The sequence below is a fragment of the Canis aureus genome, chromosome 36 (genome assembly GCF_053574225.1).
Source record: "Canis aureus isolate CA01 chromosome 36, VMU_Caureus_v.1.0, whole genome shotgun sequence".
Taxonomy (NCBI): Eukaryota; Metazoa; Chordata; class Mammalia; order Carnivora; family Canidae; genus Canis; species Canis aureus.
In genome coordinates, this window is record NC_135646.1 from 8,450,873 (window position 1) to 8,466,933 (window position 16,061).

General features: G+C 40.4%; 1 protein-coding gene across 12 annotated transcripts in view; it reads left to right on the forward strand.

The window, feature by feature from the left end:
• Nucleotides 1-16,061, forward strand: part of FN1 (fibronectin 1) — a 66,411-nt gene that overhangs the window by 38,730 nt on the left and 11,620 nt on the right. For 6 of the 12 annotated variants that reach the window (XM_077885121.1, XM_077885122.1, XM_077885127.1 and 3 more), the window contains 14 exons: nucleotides 550-732; nucleotides 2,800-2,889; nucleotides 4,143-4,412; nucleotides 5,339-5,455; nucleotides 6,124-6,288; nucleotides 6,853-7,008; nucleotides 7,887-8,000; nucleotides 8,812-9,081; nucleotides 10,329-10,516; nucleotides 11,761-11,848; nucleotides 12,716-12,892; nucleotides 14,140-14,229; nucleotides 14,440-14,619; nucleotides 15,781-15,870. In XM_077885121.1, coding sequence (XP_077741247.1) covers nucleotides 550-732; nucleotides 2,800-2,889; nucleotides 4,143-4,412; nucleotides 5,339-5,455; nucleotides 6,124-6,288; nucleotides 6,853-7,008; nucleotides 7,887-8,000; nucleotides 8,812-9,081; nucleotides 10,329-10,516; nucleotides 11,761-11,848; nucleotides 12,716-12,892; nucleotides 14,140-14,229; nucleotides 14,440-14,619; nucleotides 15,781-15,870 — 2,178 coding nt within the window. The remainder of the gene's footprint in view (nucleotides 1-549; nucleotides 733-2,799; nucleotides 2,890-4,142; nucleotides 4,413-5,338; nucleotides 5,456-6,123; nucleotides 6,289-6,852; nucleotides 7,009-7,886; nucleotides 8,001-8,811; nucleotides 9,082-10,328; nucleotides 10,517-11,760; nucleotides 11,849-12,715; nucleotides 12,893-14,139; nucleotides 14,230-14,439; nucleotides 14,620-15,780; nucleotides 15,871-16,061) is intronic. The other 6 variants (XM_077885123.1, XM_077885125.1, XM_077885131.1 and 3 more) reach the window with 1 other exon arrangement.

Here is a 16,061-nt window from a genome sequence, read left to right on the forward strand (position 1 = left end):
GGGGCCGAGCATGCAACATCACCAAGGTTCTCTGCCCTGCATGGTAAGAAACATGCTGAGAACCAATTTGCATGAAACTTTTCACTTGTAGGTAGAATTCACGGAGTGGGATTGTAGCGATGCCAGTAGCTGTAGTCACCTCGTGTCAGGGGAAATTTAGGACCCTCTTGTCTTTTTGTCTGTGTGCATGTTTCTTTGGAAAGTACTGCTGTGTTTCTGCTGTGTGGCAACTTAAGCCTCTTCAGCCTGGGATAAAATAACTGTCGGTGGTATTAATAATGTACTTAAAATTCCACATATTTGAACGTAGATTAAAATTATTCTTTGATATGTACTGATGGCAGAAAGGTTAAAGGGGCCTAACAGTACTGTGAGTAGTGTTTTATTTTTAACAGTAGTTCACTGTGATTTAGATTAGACTTAGACTATTTGCATGATAATGACTCATTTCCTTTATGCATGAAATATTGTGTTTACCTTTCCAGCTATTTTTATTAGCTTTAGTTTTAAAATTACTTTAACCCGGTCTTCCTTCTTATTTGAAACCAGCTGTCCCGCCTCCTACTGACCTGCGATTCACCAATATTGGTCCAGACACTATGCGTGTCACCTGGGCCCCACCTCCATCCATTGAATTGACCAACTTCCTGGTGCGCTATTCACCTGTGAAAAACGAGGAAGATGTTGCGGAGTTGTCAATCTCTCCTTCAGACAACGTAGTGGTCTTAACAAGTAAGCAGTCACCTGTATCTGTTCAATAAATGCTAAGTGAGAGCCTGAGAAAAGAATTCCGAGTTCTCAGGTATGAGCAGCTAAAAAAATCAAGACAGCTACAAGATGGTGAGCTAAACTCCCAATCTGCTGTGCAGCTCTGTACGTTTTGAAAGATGTCATGTTTATTGCTATTTTCACGTATGTATTTTTGAGATCTATAACTTTTTAAAGATCATAGTAGAAAAACACCAGCAGTGAATTTCGAAGCCTTCAAACAAGTTTTGCTTCCAGATGAGCACATAAAAATAAACGAATGTCAAGAGAAAAATGTCTGACTAAATCTAAATGTTTGGAGAGAGAAACAATGAGGATTGAAAATAGTGTCACCATATCTGTTTAATTCTCTTTTTTTAAAAAAGCATCAAGCAGGTAATCTCTAGCGTTTGAAAGCCTGGAAACAGTGGCTTGTTACTCAGGATAGATCAGGACACTTTTTTGAAGAAGGAACCAGAAGTGTAACTGGTACTTCAGAAAGAATCTGTAGGCAGGATTTCTCTGAAGGCTGAGGACCTAGGAAAACAGCAACCATTTATGGAAGCTGTGTCTTTCTAGATCCTACCTTTTTGAAATAGACATCGTTGATTAAAGAAAAGAGGAGGCTGAGACACGATGCTGTGTTGCCTGTCAATGTCCCTTCTCGTTCTTCTCACTGAAACAGTAAAATAAACACATGAGAGCAGCATAGGTTTCTCCATGAGGAAAGAAGGAGCTCACAGTTAGGTACATTAGCAAAGGATGGTCTGGAAACATCCTCTATGTTGCAGACATTTTAGAGCAGAAAAGGCAGCTCAATATGACCATAGTCTTATAGTCTTGGCTTCTCATTTCATGACTTAGGATGAGGACATCCTTATATCCGCATATCATCGGGGCTATTGTTTCTGTTCTGGAGCACTCTGGAGTCAGTAGTCAAAGCATCACTCAGTACACAGCCCCTGCTGCAGGACCACTGTCCGCCTCAGCTGACTGGTCACATGTTCGTCATGTGTTCTAAGATTTTATTCTAGATCCTGCTCTAGATTGCAAAGTAGCCATTTCCTGCCGCCCCCCTCCCCTCCCTGAGAAGCCATTATTACCCAGTTTTATAGATGAAGCAACTAAGGTCTCTAGTGGTTCCAGTAAATCACCCCTGGGCAAGCAGGAGAATAAGGAAAGTAGAGTCCAAGCATCCAAACCTTGAGGGGCGACCTCTACAGAAATGGTATGGAGGGGAACGGGGTCTATGGAGGAAGAATTCAAAGGTTAAAAACCTTACTCTGTACTTTTTGGGGAACTTGAAAACAAGAGAAAAGGATACTCAGGAAAGCATAGGTAATGTTTTAAAGTATCCTGTTCTTCAGTGTGGCAGAAGCAAACGTGGACTATGACTCTTTTTCAGTCAAGGTTAATTATTGAGACCGCTCGTCTTGGCCTGGGTCAAATCCTTTATGATCTCAGGCAAGTATGTCAAAGAAGATAACTTCTCTGTGCCTCTGTCCTCTCGTATGTAAAACGAGACTTTTGGAGGTGAGGACACATTCATTGTCGTGCATGTGGCGATAGTTTCACAATTCACACATATGCCAAAACCTGTCAAAACTGTACACTTTAAATATTTGCAGTTTCTTGTATGGCCACAAGTCTGCTTCAAATAGTAGCAAACTGCTTCCTATGGCTGTTGGTGCCGGGTCAATGATAATCCACAGAGCCTGGGTCACTATCATCACGTGCCCTCAACAGATGTACTATTAAGTGGATGACAGAGATAATACTGTGTGGCAGCAACCATCTTATTGCAGACCAGCTGAATCGTCCTCTCAGGGGTGCATCTGAGGGCAGGGCTCAGAGATGTCAGAGGGCAAGGTGACCTTTCCATATCACCTCATTGCAGCCCACCTCCAGGGAGCAACATTCACATCAGTATAAGTAGGTTACAGGACCAAACGGTGGTGTATTTTATTTTATCAGTTGAAATAGTCCTAAAGGTGCTTTGGTTTTTCATGCTTTTGAGCACGATTTAAAAATAAGTCCCCTTTGCCTCTTCAGATCTCCTGCCTGGCACGGAATATTTGGTCAGTGTCTCCAGTGTGTACGAACAGCACGAGAGCACACCCCTTAGAGGAAGACAGAAAACAGGTGGGTCATGTTAGCAGGATGCTGATCAAACAGCTTCACCTACCAATTTTCAAGAGCAAAACGGAATGCTGCTTCTGAAAATACATCTCCATTTTTGGGGTGGCAGTGTGCTTATAGCCTTATCATTACTTTCTGATCACTGGTCTTAAAAATGAAATGACCCTTCTGCAAGTATTACCCTGACTTTTAGTCACTAAGATTATACTCTGTTTCCAAAGAGGACCCCAAATAGTCCAGAAACTTTGTTGTCTATCCTTGTAAAACATCTCCCAAGAACAATATAATCTTTATCATTTAGAGATGGTGAACATTCCTTCTTATTAGGCGGCTCTGTTCAAGCCTGACCCAACACTGTCATTGTCATGGAAGTCTTGTCCCTTCTTTGCTAAGCCAACAAGTTTATCTACTTTTTTCTGCTTGATGAAATATCCATTTGCTATATAAGGAAGTTGAATCGAATCCCGTAATATTACATTTCTTCTTTAACATGAGGGATTCTATTAATTTTTCCCTTTTAAAAAAATGCTATGTGGTATATCCATTAATTTATTTGTCATTGTTCACTTGGTTCCAAAAAGGAGTTGTGATATTTCAATTTATTAATACTACAATAAAAATTTTCTGGATGGCCCAAAGAAATTAAGTGATTTGAATTTGAGATAAACTCTCAATTCTTATTACTTTTTCTGCAGTACGCTACATTTTCGACTCATGAGGGCTTACCTGCATTGTGATTTGTCTAGGATGATGTCTTTTTTTAGTTTTTGAGAGTTTTATGTTTGGCATTATTACTACCCTGTTGACCTGTCAATTCCCTCTTGAATGCAAAAGGCTTCTTTGAGAACCAAACACTTAACTTGAGAGTGAGCATATCTTGCCTTATTTTGAGAGACACATTTACAGGATAGAAACAGAATACTTGAACACTGAAGCATTTGAAAGTAATTCCCAGAATATCTTAGACACCTGTCTTCAAAAGGGATGCAGAAACCTTGGGTAACAACACATATAAATCACTTGTATTACTTAGCAAAAGAAAAGAGAAAGCTTGAGTTGGCCATTTTAACTGGGTCAGTTTATGATTTTGAAATGTATGTGTGGTTTAGAATCAGTGCGTCATGACCTGAGGTTTACGGCAATCTGTCGTGCTAATGAGAAAGGACAGAAACTCTTCCTGTGTGTTACCTTCCCTACGTTCTTCCTCAGCTCCTAACCTGGTGATGTCTTTTTCTTCCCTCGGGTGGGAAAAACAGGTCTTGATTCCCCCTCTGGCATTGACTTTTCTGATATCACTGCCAACTCTTTCACTGTCCATTGGATTGCTCCTCGAGCCACGATCACTGGCTATCGTATTCGCCATCATCCAGAGCATACCAGTGGAAGACCTCGGGAGGATCGAGTGCCTCCCTCTCGGAATTCCATCACCCTCACCAACCTCAATCCGGGCACAGAATATGTGGTCAGCATCATTGCTCTTAATGGCAGAGAAGAGAGTCCTCCCTTGATTGGCCAACAGTCAACAGGTAACTTGTTTTCTGGTCTGCCAAGAAACTCAGAGGACTTTCTGTGCAGGTGGGATCTTCTGTGAAACGGCTTTGTGTTGTCTGAGTCATCATCTCTTAAAAAAATAAGATTGTAGTTAGGAGGCATGGAGAGAGAAGTGAGAGAATATGTGGAGAAAATCTTCTAATATCTAATATCTAATATCTAAGAAAATCTTCTTAGACTATATTGCAGATAATTTATCACCAAAAATGTCTCACCAGATTTAGGTAGTTATACAATTCTAATACCCAAAGTTTTATTATTCAAGATATTAAATAAGACAATCCCTATTTCAAAGTTCCCTTACAAACAAGCATTATTTTAATGAAATGGTGTCAGTATTTTTGGGAGACAGATGCTGAAGTCTTTAGGGGAGAAGGAGCATCATGATACCTATACCTCGGTCTCAAATTGATTAACAGAAAAACACAGGAAGAGAAACAAGCAAATGTGGCAAATGTTGCCAATTAGCCAGTGCCCAAAAGGGGATATATTCTTTTTGTAACTTCTGTGTTGTTTTAATTTTTTTTTACGTGTTCTCCATGCTCAGCATGGAGCTCAGACTCACAACCCTGAGATCAAAACCTGAGCTGAGATCAAGGGTTGGATGTTTAACCGACTGAGCCACCCCAGGTGCCCCTGTTTTAAAAAATTTCAAAATAAAAAGTAGAAGGAAAAAGGTGCTTCAATAAATTCGCAATAACCATTTTATCACAATTTGAATTGCCTCCTTAACCCTTTACCTTTAAATTCTTCATGATTTTTCATTCTGCTAATTTTGTATAATATTTACATTTTTATATGCAGGAATTATAAAGGCAGTTATTTGAAAAAAAGAGCAAAGAGTGAATCTGGGTGTCGTTTGAAAGTTACAGATGTGGAAACTTTTGCTTTTTTTTTCTAGTTTCTGATGTTCCAAGGGACCTAGAGGTCATCGCTGCAACCCCCACCAGCCTATTGATTAGCTGGGATGCTCCTGCTGTCACAGTGAGATATTATAGGATCACCTATGGAGAAACAGGTGTGTTAGTAAAATGCTCTGTCACTCTGATCAAGTCAGATTCTGCGTGGGTAACCTGATAGCTCAAGGGCGGATACATATTTAAAGAGACTTTGGCAAGCCCATTCAGTGGAGCCTTGTCTCTTTCAAGAATATGTGAAAAAAATGTGTATGCTGTAATTGGTGGCAAAATCAAGGTATAAAGTTGTTTGTATAATAATTAAGGAGGAACAATGGAGCTGAGAAAGAGTTACAAATTCACAAACAGTATCAGTGGTGCAATGATAAGCGATTTGTATTTTTTTTTAGTTTCCTGTATTTTCGAAATTTTATCTAAACTGAATATATTTCATTACTATTTTGAAAAAGGAATACAATATATGCCATCTTGGGTTGAGGCCTTACCTTCTTTCTCCCTCTAATATTAATGTCACGACTCAGTGACATTTGAAATCTGGAATGTTAAAATAGCATTAAACTGCAATTTTCTCCCAATTTTTACACACTTACTAAGGTTCACTACATGCATAAATCAGTATGTTTCCATGAAGGCCCTGTTAATAGTACTGTTTTAAAGGGAATAATCAAAGGTGTGGCTAAATGCTGTCTCAATATGTCAACGTCATCACTCCGCAATCCCCCACTATTCCTCAGCCCCTCACACTTGGAAATGACCCCTTTTCACACAGGAGGAAACAGCCCTGTCCAGGAGTTCACTGTGCCTGGGAGCAAGTCCACAGCTACCATCAGCGGCCTCAAACCTGGAGCAGACTACACTATCACCGTGTATGCTGTCACTGGCCGTGGAGACAGCCCGGCAAGCAGCAAGCCAGTTTCCATTGATTACCGAACAGGTACCGACTCCTCCGCTGGGTAGACAGACGAGTATTTACTCAGATAGTCTTGCAGTGTTCTCCCAATATATTTTTCTCATGGTGGATGGAGTCGCTTTCCTTTGTTAAAAAAGATGAAGCAGCACAGGCAGCTTGTAGAGTTTTGAGCCAGATATACAAAGAAGCACCACAAAGGGCTGAGATGTCGTCTGTTTTGTAACTGGATATAGTCTGTGCCTACAATAGAGATAGGCATAGAGGCCTAAAGGGTGTTCAATAACATTTGCTAGTGAATGAATGAATGAGTTGATAAGGTAAGAAGACAAATGCCTATTTGGAATATAGTTTCTTTGTGAATGAAACAGGCACCTGGAAAGTAGGTAATGGTATCTAAATGCACACCCCACCTCCCCAAGGCAATCTCCCTGCTTCTGCAAAAAACAAAACAAAAACACCGGGGAGTCATTCATGGTAATTAATGGTAATAAGAGATCTCCCTGTGCCTACCAGGACTAGAAACAAGCTTTGTCCGCTCTTGCCTCCTGGACTGGGGCTTCACTGGTTTCTCCTTGTTTTTCTTTGTAGAAATTGACAAGCCATCCCAGATGCAAGTGACTGATGTTCAGGACAACAGTATTAGTGTCAGGTGGCTGCCTTCCAGTTCTCCCGTCACTGGTTATAGAGTGACCACTACTCCCAAAAATGGCCCCGGACCATCAAAAACTAAGACTGCAGGTCCAGGTAAGAATAGCCAGTGTCTCACATACATCAAGATAAACAGAAGAGGGCCACGCAGAATGCTTTTTAAAATGAATGGCCACCTAGGTCTGAGCGCTGTCCATTTTCATATCATATGCCCAAGTTTTCCCGATTGTAAATTCAGGGCTCGAGATTGTTACAGACTCCCGCCACAGTAGAATTTTTAGGGTAAGTGCTTTTCTGATTTTACACGCAGAGTTCTGTTGGATGGTATGGACATCTTGCATTATTAGCTCTCTCTTTGTGGTTTTGTTGAGTCGTGCACACAAAGGAGAGAGGTGGCCTTTTTAAGATCCTTTTAGCTCTTGTTTGTTTTTTTTTTAAATTTTTTTTTATTTATTTATGATAGTCACACAGAGAGAGAGAGAGAGAGGCAGAGACACAGGCAGAGGGAGAAGCAGGCTCCATGCACCAGGAGCCCGACGTGGGATTCGATCCCGAGTCTCCAGGATCGCGCCCTGGGCCAAAGGCAGGCGCCAAACCACTGCGCCACCCAGGGATCCCTTGTTTTTGTTTTTATAGAAAATCCTGGTAAAGTTAGGATCCTAAGGCAGTATCTTTAAAGTCCAACTAATTTTCTTTTTTTTCCCCCAAGAGCGGCCTCATTCGTTGTTGGAAACATCATATTAAATTTTAGAGTGTATCCTTTGGGTGGACTTTACTCCAGTAAGGCAGTTTGTATTAGCAATGAACATATTTGTCCAAGAGAAATCCATATCTGACTCTTCCATGTTTTCATGATAATTCTACACATGAAAATTCCAGGCCACCAGGCATTTCTTACTGAACTCGGGAAGTCACTTAGCTGGCCTTCCAGTGGATGACACAGACGCTGCATTTACTTTTCACTCCCTTTGCAGATCAAACAGAAATGACCATTGAAGGTTTGCAGCCCACAGTGGAGTATGTGGTCAGTGTCTATGCTCAGAATCGAAACGGAGAGAGTCAGCCTCTGGTCCAAACTGCAGTAACCAGTACGTAACCAATGCTTATTTCTCATTTTCAAAGTCAGTTTTGTTCTTAGGCATCTGAATGCCCTCTGCATGTCTTTTGCAAGTACACCTAGAGAAAACCCAGCTTGGTTAGTTTATCATCTTGAGCTGAGCCCTTTACAAACATTTTTCCTTCTTGGTGCCAAGCAATGAACATACAGGGAAAGAAGCTGAGCTATCATGGTTGCTGTGCTTGGAATTTCTTTTGCTCATATGGCCTCAGCAGAATCTTATTTGCCTATAGCAAATCCACAAAATATTTTGCCTGGACCTTCTTTTCTACGACTGGATGGTAAAGTTGATTGCAGCATGCTTCATGAAGCTATTATGATTGGAGCATTTGGAAAACTGTCCGGAGCAGCGTTTAATGTAAATAATAGAGGGGGGAGAGAAGAGTTCAAGAAAGATTATGATGATCAGAATCTAACATTGAAAATCAACCTTACCACTTCCAAGGTATAGAAAATCCAGGTCTATGAGACTAACATCACACTGCCAAAACAAATCTTGGTAGAATATCGTAAAATTGATACAAATAAATTGTGGGGACATTTTGCAGGGTGTCTGTGTGGCTCACATACACCTACTTTTTAATAAGTGATGTAACATTAAATCTTCTCTAAACCAAAAGAAACTTAATCAGGTGTCAAGTAATTTTCCATTTGAGAGTGGGTTAATCGGAATTTAATTCATCAAAGAAAATGATATCTGCAGAACTGCTTTGCACGTTATAAAAATGCTTATTTCACAACTTGCTTTTCACATAACCTCTTACCATTAATTTGCCTAACAGACATTGATCGCCCTAAAGGACTGGCATTCACTGATGTGGATGTCGATTCCATCAAAATTGCTTGGGAAAGCCCACAGGGGCAAGTTTCCAGGTACAGGGTGACCTACTCAAGCCCTGAGGATGGAATCCATGAGCTATTCCCTGCACCTGATGGTGAAGAAGACACTGCAGAGCTGCAAGGCCTCAGGCCGGGTTCTGAGTACACAGTCAGTGTGGTTGCCTTGCACGATGATATGGAGAGCCAGCCCCTGATTGGAACCCAGTCCACAGGTATATCGTTCACTGCCACCGCTGGGTATTCACGGGCGCCGTGGCTTTATGCCCTGCTGAATGAGTTAATTATATCGGGCTATTGAGTCCCTGTAAGGGGGTTAAAAAAAAAAAAGAAAAAAAGAAAGAAAGAACGGTCCCTCTGTTAGGAAAGACAAGACCCTCTTTAGAAAGGAATAGTCATGCACAATAAAGTTTAGGTGATACTCAGATACAGTCTAATAAAGGGAAGTTTTAGAGTGGTTTGGTTTAAGGCCATAAAGCAAGATATTCAAAGATGATCCTAAAATTGTGGATTGTTTCCTGAACCCTGACTCCCTGTGGTTACACCCACTGTGCATAAAGGAAAGAAGTTTGGCATCCTAGAGCTTACTCTAAAAAAGGAATCCAAACTGGGCCATTTCTTAGCAGCATGATTCTGAGAACACGTAGGTAAGACCTTCCTTCTCTGGTTAGATATCATGTGCTGGTGTGTGGTTTGCTTAAAGGACTGAGAATCGGACGCATAGGAAAGAGTTTAGGGCAAATGCTTTCCACAATACTTTATCCGCTTGTGCTTTGTTTCTGAAGCAGAGTGGAATGCTAAATTTGTGTCCTTGTGACAGCATAAACCCTGGAGGTGACTATCCGTATTATTGCTCTTTGCTTCTCTTTTCTGCTTCTGTTGTGAGCCAATTTTCTTCTCATGCTGCACCACAGAGAATACTTCAGATTTAGCAGCACTCTCTGCTGTGGGGTTCAAATAAAGAGGATAAAAACATAATTCTATCTTTTGGGGGTTGGAATACTGTGAAATGGTTTTCCATACAAAGATCATTTTTCTAGGAAAAGGGCTATTGCTCATCTTTCCATACAAATGGAAGATCAGTCCTAATGCCAATAAGTCATTTTGATTTTTTTTTGTTTTTATTTTTTAAGGGAAGGCAAAAAAAAAAAAAAAAAAAACCCCAAAATAAAACAAAAACAAAAAATTACTTTTAAACCCTAAAGTCTCTTACTTAGACTTCTGGCATTTACCCAAGTGCTTCCAGTGATTCTGAGAATTGGTGGATATAAAACCCAGTTTTTCAGCAAACATTTTCTTTATTTTGTATCCCCTCTTGTACTTTCTCATGCTGAATCTTCGCTTGACCAGGGAACCCACCTAACCAAACAAGCACAGTTTATTCTACTCCTTGGAATTCACTTTTATTTTCCCTTTCCTCAGTTCCTATAAGATAACCTCTAACCAATGACCATCCCGACAGCCATTCCTGCACCAGCTGACTTGAAGTTCACTCAGGTTACACCAACAAGCCTGACCGCCCAGTGGACAGCACCCAATGTTCAGCTCACTGGGTATCGAGTGCGGGTGACCCCCAAGGAGAAGACAGGACCAATGAAAGAAATCAACCTTGCTCCTGACAGCTCCTCTGTGGTTGTGTCAGGACTCATGGTAAGAAGTGCCCTTTTCCATGGGAATCAAGTACAGTTGACCCTTGAACAACGTGATTTTGAATGGGTGGATCCACGTATATACACTGATTTTTTTTTTTATACTACAGGACTATAAATGTATTTTTTCTTTTTTAGATTTTATTAATAACATTTTCCTTCTCTAGCTTGCTTTATTGTTAGAATACAGTATATAATAGAAATAATATACAAAGTATGTGGTAATCAACTATATTTATCAGTAAGGCTTGTGGTCAACAGTACTAGTTGACCACATCTAGTAAAAGTACAACTTTTACTAGTTGAGTTTGGGGGGAGTCAATAGTGATAAGCAGATTTTCAGCTGTGCAGGGGGTCAGCACTCCTTACTCCCACATTGTGCAAGGATCAACTGTAGTGCCTCTCTTTCACAGTGTGAAAGTCACAGAGACAAAATATAGTAAATCTAATTGTGTTCTTTGCCTCTGCCATCAAATAATCAAGTAGAATTCTCTGTATTGACCTAAGCTCTTCCAGATGACTGTCTGGGTGGGACTTTTATAAATCGCGTTGGATTTTACACAGCTCTTTAAGTATATATGCATGTTATATATTTTTAAATGGTTTTATGAGTGTATGTGGGGGTGGGAGGCAATTCATATGTCCATAGGCTGGATGCATAAATCCACTTTGGTTATGCATTTTCTGAGCTTTGTTACCTTGGCAAGGAGTATTCTCCAGTTTATACCAACCTGCCTGACCCTCCCTCCAGTGAAACGTTTTTAATCCTTTTAGACACGCATGTGGAAAACTAGCCCGGAATCTAGGAAATTGATGTACTTCTTAACATAAGGCCAACCCCAGAAGAAATGACAGAAAGAGTATTCAGAGATAGGATATTCTCTCTGCCTCTCCATGGTCAGACAGATTCATGATTGGCACTTGTCAGATCATAAAGGAGAAAAACAGGCTAATACCTATTTTCCCCATTTTAAATCAGCTCGGTGTAACTATGTAAGTTATAGCTTACTTGGTATTAACCCCTAAGCACATTTTTTTTTTTCCCTAAGCACATTTTTAAATTCCTAGAATTTACATGTGTTGTTGATCATCTGCAGTGTAGGAATGAAATTCATCTAGGAATTTATAATGCTGTGCCAGTTTATTTTTTTCTTTTATAACCATTGTGTTTTTCTGGTGCTATAGTGAAAACACCTGGGCTTCCGAAGATCATGTTGCTAAAGCTTACCGTGTCCTTCTTTCTAGGTGGCCACCAAATATGAAGTGAGCGTCTATGCCCTTAAGGACACGTTGACAAGCAGACCGGCTCAGGGAGTTGTCACTACTCTGGAGAGTGAGTAATCAACAAACATTCTCCATAAACAAAAATTAAAGAATGGTAGATGATTTTCTAGATCACCAAATTAATAGGATTCCCAGTGTGGAAACCGCTTTGCCTGCCCATCTTTTTACCACTGTCACCTTTTACGCCCCTCCAGAAGCTGGCATACTGGCACGTAAATGGAATCACTTCAAAACGTTACCATGTTAGTGTTAGGAACTAGGACTGACACCTAGTTTATGCTCTACATGTTGGAACTTGTTTTCATGATGTTTGGGAAAGACACACTGGCTTCTGCTGTACCTTAATAGTGCAGTAAGTATTGGACGAAACTGGGCCTGCAATCTAGTTTTGTGCCGTATACTATGCTCTTTCAGAAATCACATAAAATATCAAAGTTTCCTCATCTATAATATATGGATGCCATTGCATACATTGAGAGAGAAAAAATGAAGCCCTATAAAAAAGACCACTTTACCAACAAAACGTATACATACATATATTATTGCTGGCCGGACATATCATTGTAACTCCTGCTACACATATTTTATATCCTAACAAATTAATAACTTTAACACACTTATTGAGGTATTTGTAGATCCCATAAAGCCAGACTTGGGAACCACTGGTAGTATCTGTAAAGGTTTTTAGTTAAAAAAAAAAAAAAAGTTTTAAAAAAAAGGTACGTGAGGTGAATCTTTTCATATTTTCTAATTCCCATCAAGCTCTCTCTCTGAATGCAGCAGGAGAAAAATCTATACATGGTTAGTTATGTGTAGAAATGGATATATTTGGTCTATAGTAAAGAAATGCTTAGAATATCAAAACCTTATCAAAGTGAGTTAGCCAGGCACTCATCTCTAGTTTTGATCTGTGCAGATGTCAGCCCTCCAAGAAGGGCCCGGGTGACAGATGCTACCGAGACCACCATCACCATTAGCTGGAGAACCAAGACCGAGACAATCACCGGCTTCCAAGTTGATGCCATCCCAGCAAATGGCCAGAATCCAATTCAAAGAACCATCAGGCCAGATGTCAGAAGCTACACCATCACAGGTCAGGGAACTCAACTTACTCATCCTGTTCATTGATTGCTACTCACAACATACATTAGCTTATCAGTTACTCCACCACTTACACAGATTAAATTTATTGTCAGTGTTTTAAATAATCTAGCTATAATTTTTAAAAACTTATTTTCATGTTATGATTAGAAATAGCTGTTCTGTGAATGCTTGATTTTATCTAATGTTTGTCAGAGAAAAGGCATAAGTTCCATTTATGAAATTTAAGCTTTCATCAATGCACCCTTACTAGAAAAAAATGTAACACAATGCTTAAAACCAAGAGAAACTTAATAGTTGCCTATAGTTCTTAGATTATAAAACATAATTCAATTTTAAAAAGCAAAAATACTACTTCATAAAGATCCAAGTTGTAGTCAGAGAATGTTCAATATCTTGCTCAGTTTAGGTCTTTATGAAATTTAAAATTCCGATTCCAGTTACCAATCAGTGACTCATTCATTACAACAAAGAGAAAACACACTTAGTAGGTGCTTGCCCCTCATTCTCTAAGACAGCCACTAATTTTTTTTTCTTAAGATTTATTTATTTGAGGGATCCCTGGGTGGCTCAACGGTTTGGCACCTGCCTGTGGCCCAGGGTGTGATCCTGGAGACCCGGGATCGAATCCCACATCAGGCTCCCAGCATGGAGCGTGCTTCTCCCTCTGCCTGTGTCTCCTCTGCCTCTCTTTCTCTCTCTCTCTCTCTCTCTCTCTCTCATAAATAAATTAATTTTTAAAAAAAAGATTCTTTAAAAAAAAAAAGATTTATTTATTTGAGAGAGAGAGAGCAAGAGATTGAGAGCATAAGTGGGACAGGCAGAGAGAGAGGGAGAGAGAATCTCAGGTAGACTCCATGCTGAGCACAGAGCCCCACATGGGGCTCAATCTCATGACCCTGAAATCACGACCTGAGCCAAAACCAAAAACCAGACGTTCAACTGACTGGCCTCCTATGCACCCCTCTCCAAGACGGCCACTTCTAACATAGCATTTTTTAATTTTAAAAATTTACTTTAGCCAGTATCTCTGTAGGCACCAGTGATTTTCTTTTGAGATAATGTTTTTCATTAACAGCACCCATGCCAGGCTCTAATTTATTGCTCAAATGTGGACCACTTCTGTGGTCCATATACATAGGGGATGATAGAGGAACCGTGAAAATTACAGATGAGTGTGAAAATTTTCCTAATGAATTAAGATCAGATAAAAGGCATCTATCTCTTCACAAATCGCAGGTTTACAACCCGGCACTGACTACAAGATCTACTTGTACACCCTGAATGACAATGCCCGGAGCTCCCCTGTGGTCATTGACGCCTCCACTGGTAACTACTTTTTTCTGAAGAAATGCCACCGACTTATGTGTGATCAGTCACGTGAACTTAAGAAACAAAAATGAGGCTGACAGTGAACCATTTTTATAGTTATGGAACTCTTAGATTCTCTAAAGTCTGTTTCTAAGGGTGGGGAAAGAGTGTGGAGATAAGTTCCCTGGTTATTCATTTTCTTAGAGACTTACTTTTGTTTTCTTTCAGCCATTGATGCACCATCCAACCTGCGTTTCCTGGCCACCACACCTAACTCCTTGCTGGTATCATGGCAGCCACCCCGTGCCAGGATTACTGGTTACATCATCAAGTATGAGAAGCCCGGGTCCCCTCCCAGAGAAGTGGTCCCTCGTCCCCGCCCTGGCGTCACAGAGGCTACTATCACTGGTATTGCTGCTTCCATGTTGCCTTTTTTCCTGCGGACTCCCTAGGACGCACGAAGTGCTTAGCAGATTCCAATTGTGTCTTTGATGCTGTATCATGAAAACAAGAAGCCCCATTTCTGTTAACTTCAAAAAGCACCCTCTATGGAGGAGCTGTAGGTCTCAATACATCTCAAAAGGCATGAATTCATGAAAACACAATAATGCTAATACTGTCATAATGGCATAGCTAGAATATTTTTATTGGCTGTACGTTTACCAAATATTTGTCAGTCCTGTCCTAGGAAAAGACATTTCTCAAAATAAACTAGCAAATTGTGATCCTGCCCTCCCACCAGCTCCCCAAAGGTCTGATGATCTTATAGGACTTGTCAGAGTACCACCTGCCACCACCCTCATTGCCCAGTTTCACAGAATGGGCTTTGAGGCAGTGATTCCCAACCACCCACACTGGACAGCACGCCTGGAATGGGGAATAACACTGTCTATTTCAATGAGAAAGATCACAAGCCTCTGGTATTATTTTTGGCCAGGAGATTAAAATTTTAAACTCTGTATAGGATAGCATCTGGACTTAAAAATCCAGTAGAACATGGAGATACCAGAAGGAGACACTGCTTTTTTAGAAACTTTGGGGAGAGGAAAATAGAATGAGATATGGAAGGAAGTAGCATTGGATACTTCCTACAGGGACCACACAAAGATTGGCCACTCTCTCCTACAGAGTACTTTGCCATAGTCTAAGTTTTCATTGATCCCGCCACTGAGGACCATCTGGTTATTAGGCCCTAAATAGATTCATGTATACAATCTGCAATGATCTCTCCCAAATGTATATCCTGCCAGTGGTGTATGATGCTGAGAGATTTCCTTGAATTCAAAAGGGCAAATAAGAACACACGTTAAAAGAATACCCATAAAAAGTTAGCATAGAAGCACTTAGCTGTTAGATTTGGGAGGAAAGTTATTAATTTACCAAGTAGCCATGATATGCAGAGTACTGGGGTTTTGTGGAAAAAAAAGTGAAATCGATTTTACCTGTCAAGAGGCCAAAGGCTAACTAGAGAGAGGATGCTTGCTTCCCAGTAGCATCTCCTGGTCAGATCAACTCCCACTTGACTAGCTGAGCCCATGGACATAACGTGATGATCTGTCCTTCCATCAGGTCTGGAACCAGGCACCGAGTACACCATCCAAGTCATTGCCCTCAAGAACAACCAGAAGAGTGAGCCTCTGATTGGAAGGAAAAAGACAGGTAAAGGGCGCCTTCTGGGTAATAGGAAGGTAATCAAGATAAAACTAATTCGAAGTCAAAAAAAAAAAAATAATAATTCGAAGTCCTCAATTTTGCGGTGAAAAGTTTCTTCAGATTTTGATACTTTTCTCGCGGAAATTTTTTCTTAGCTTAGCATGTATGCTGTGCTCTTTGATAGCACAAATAACCTG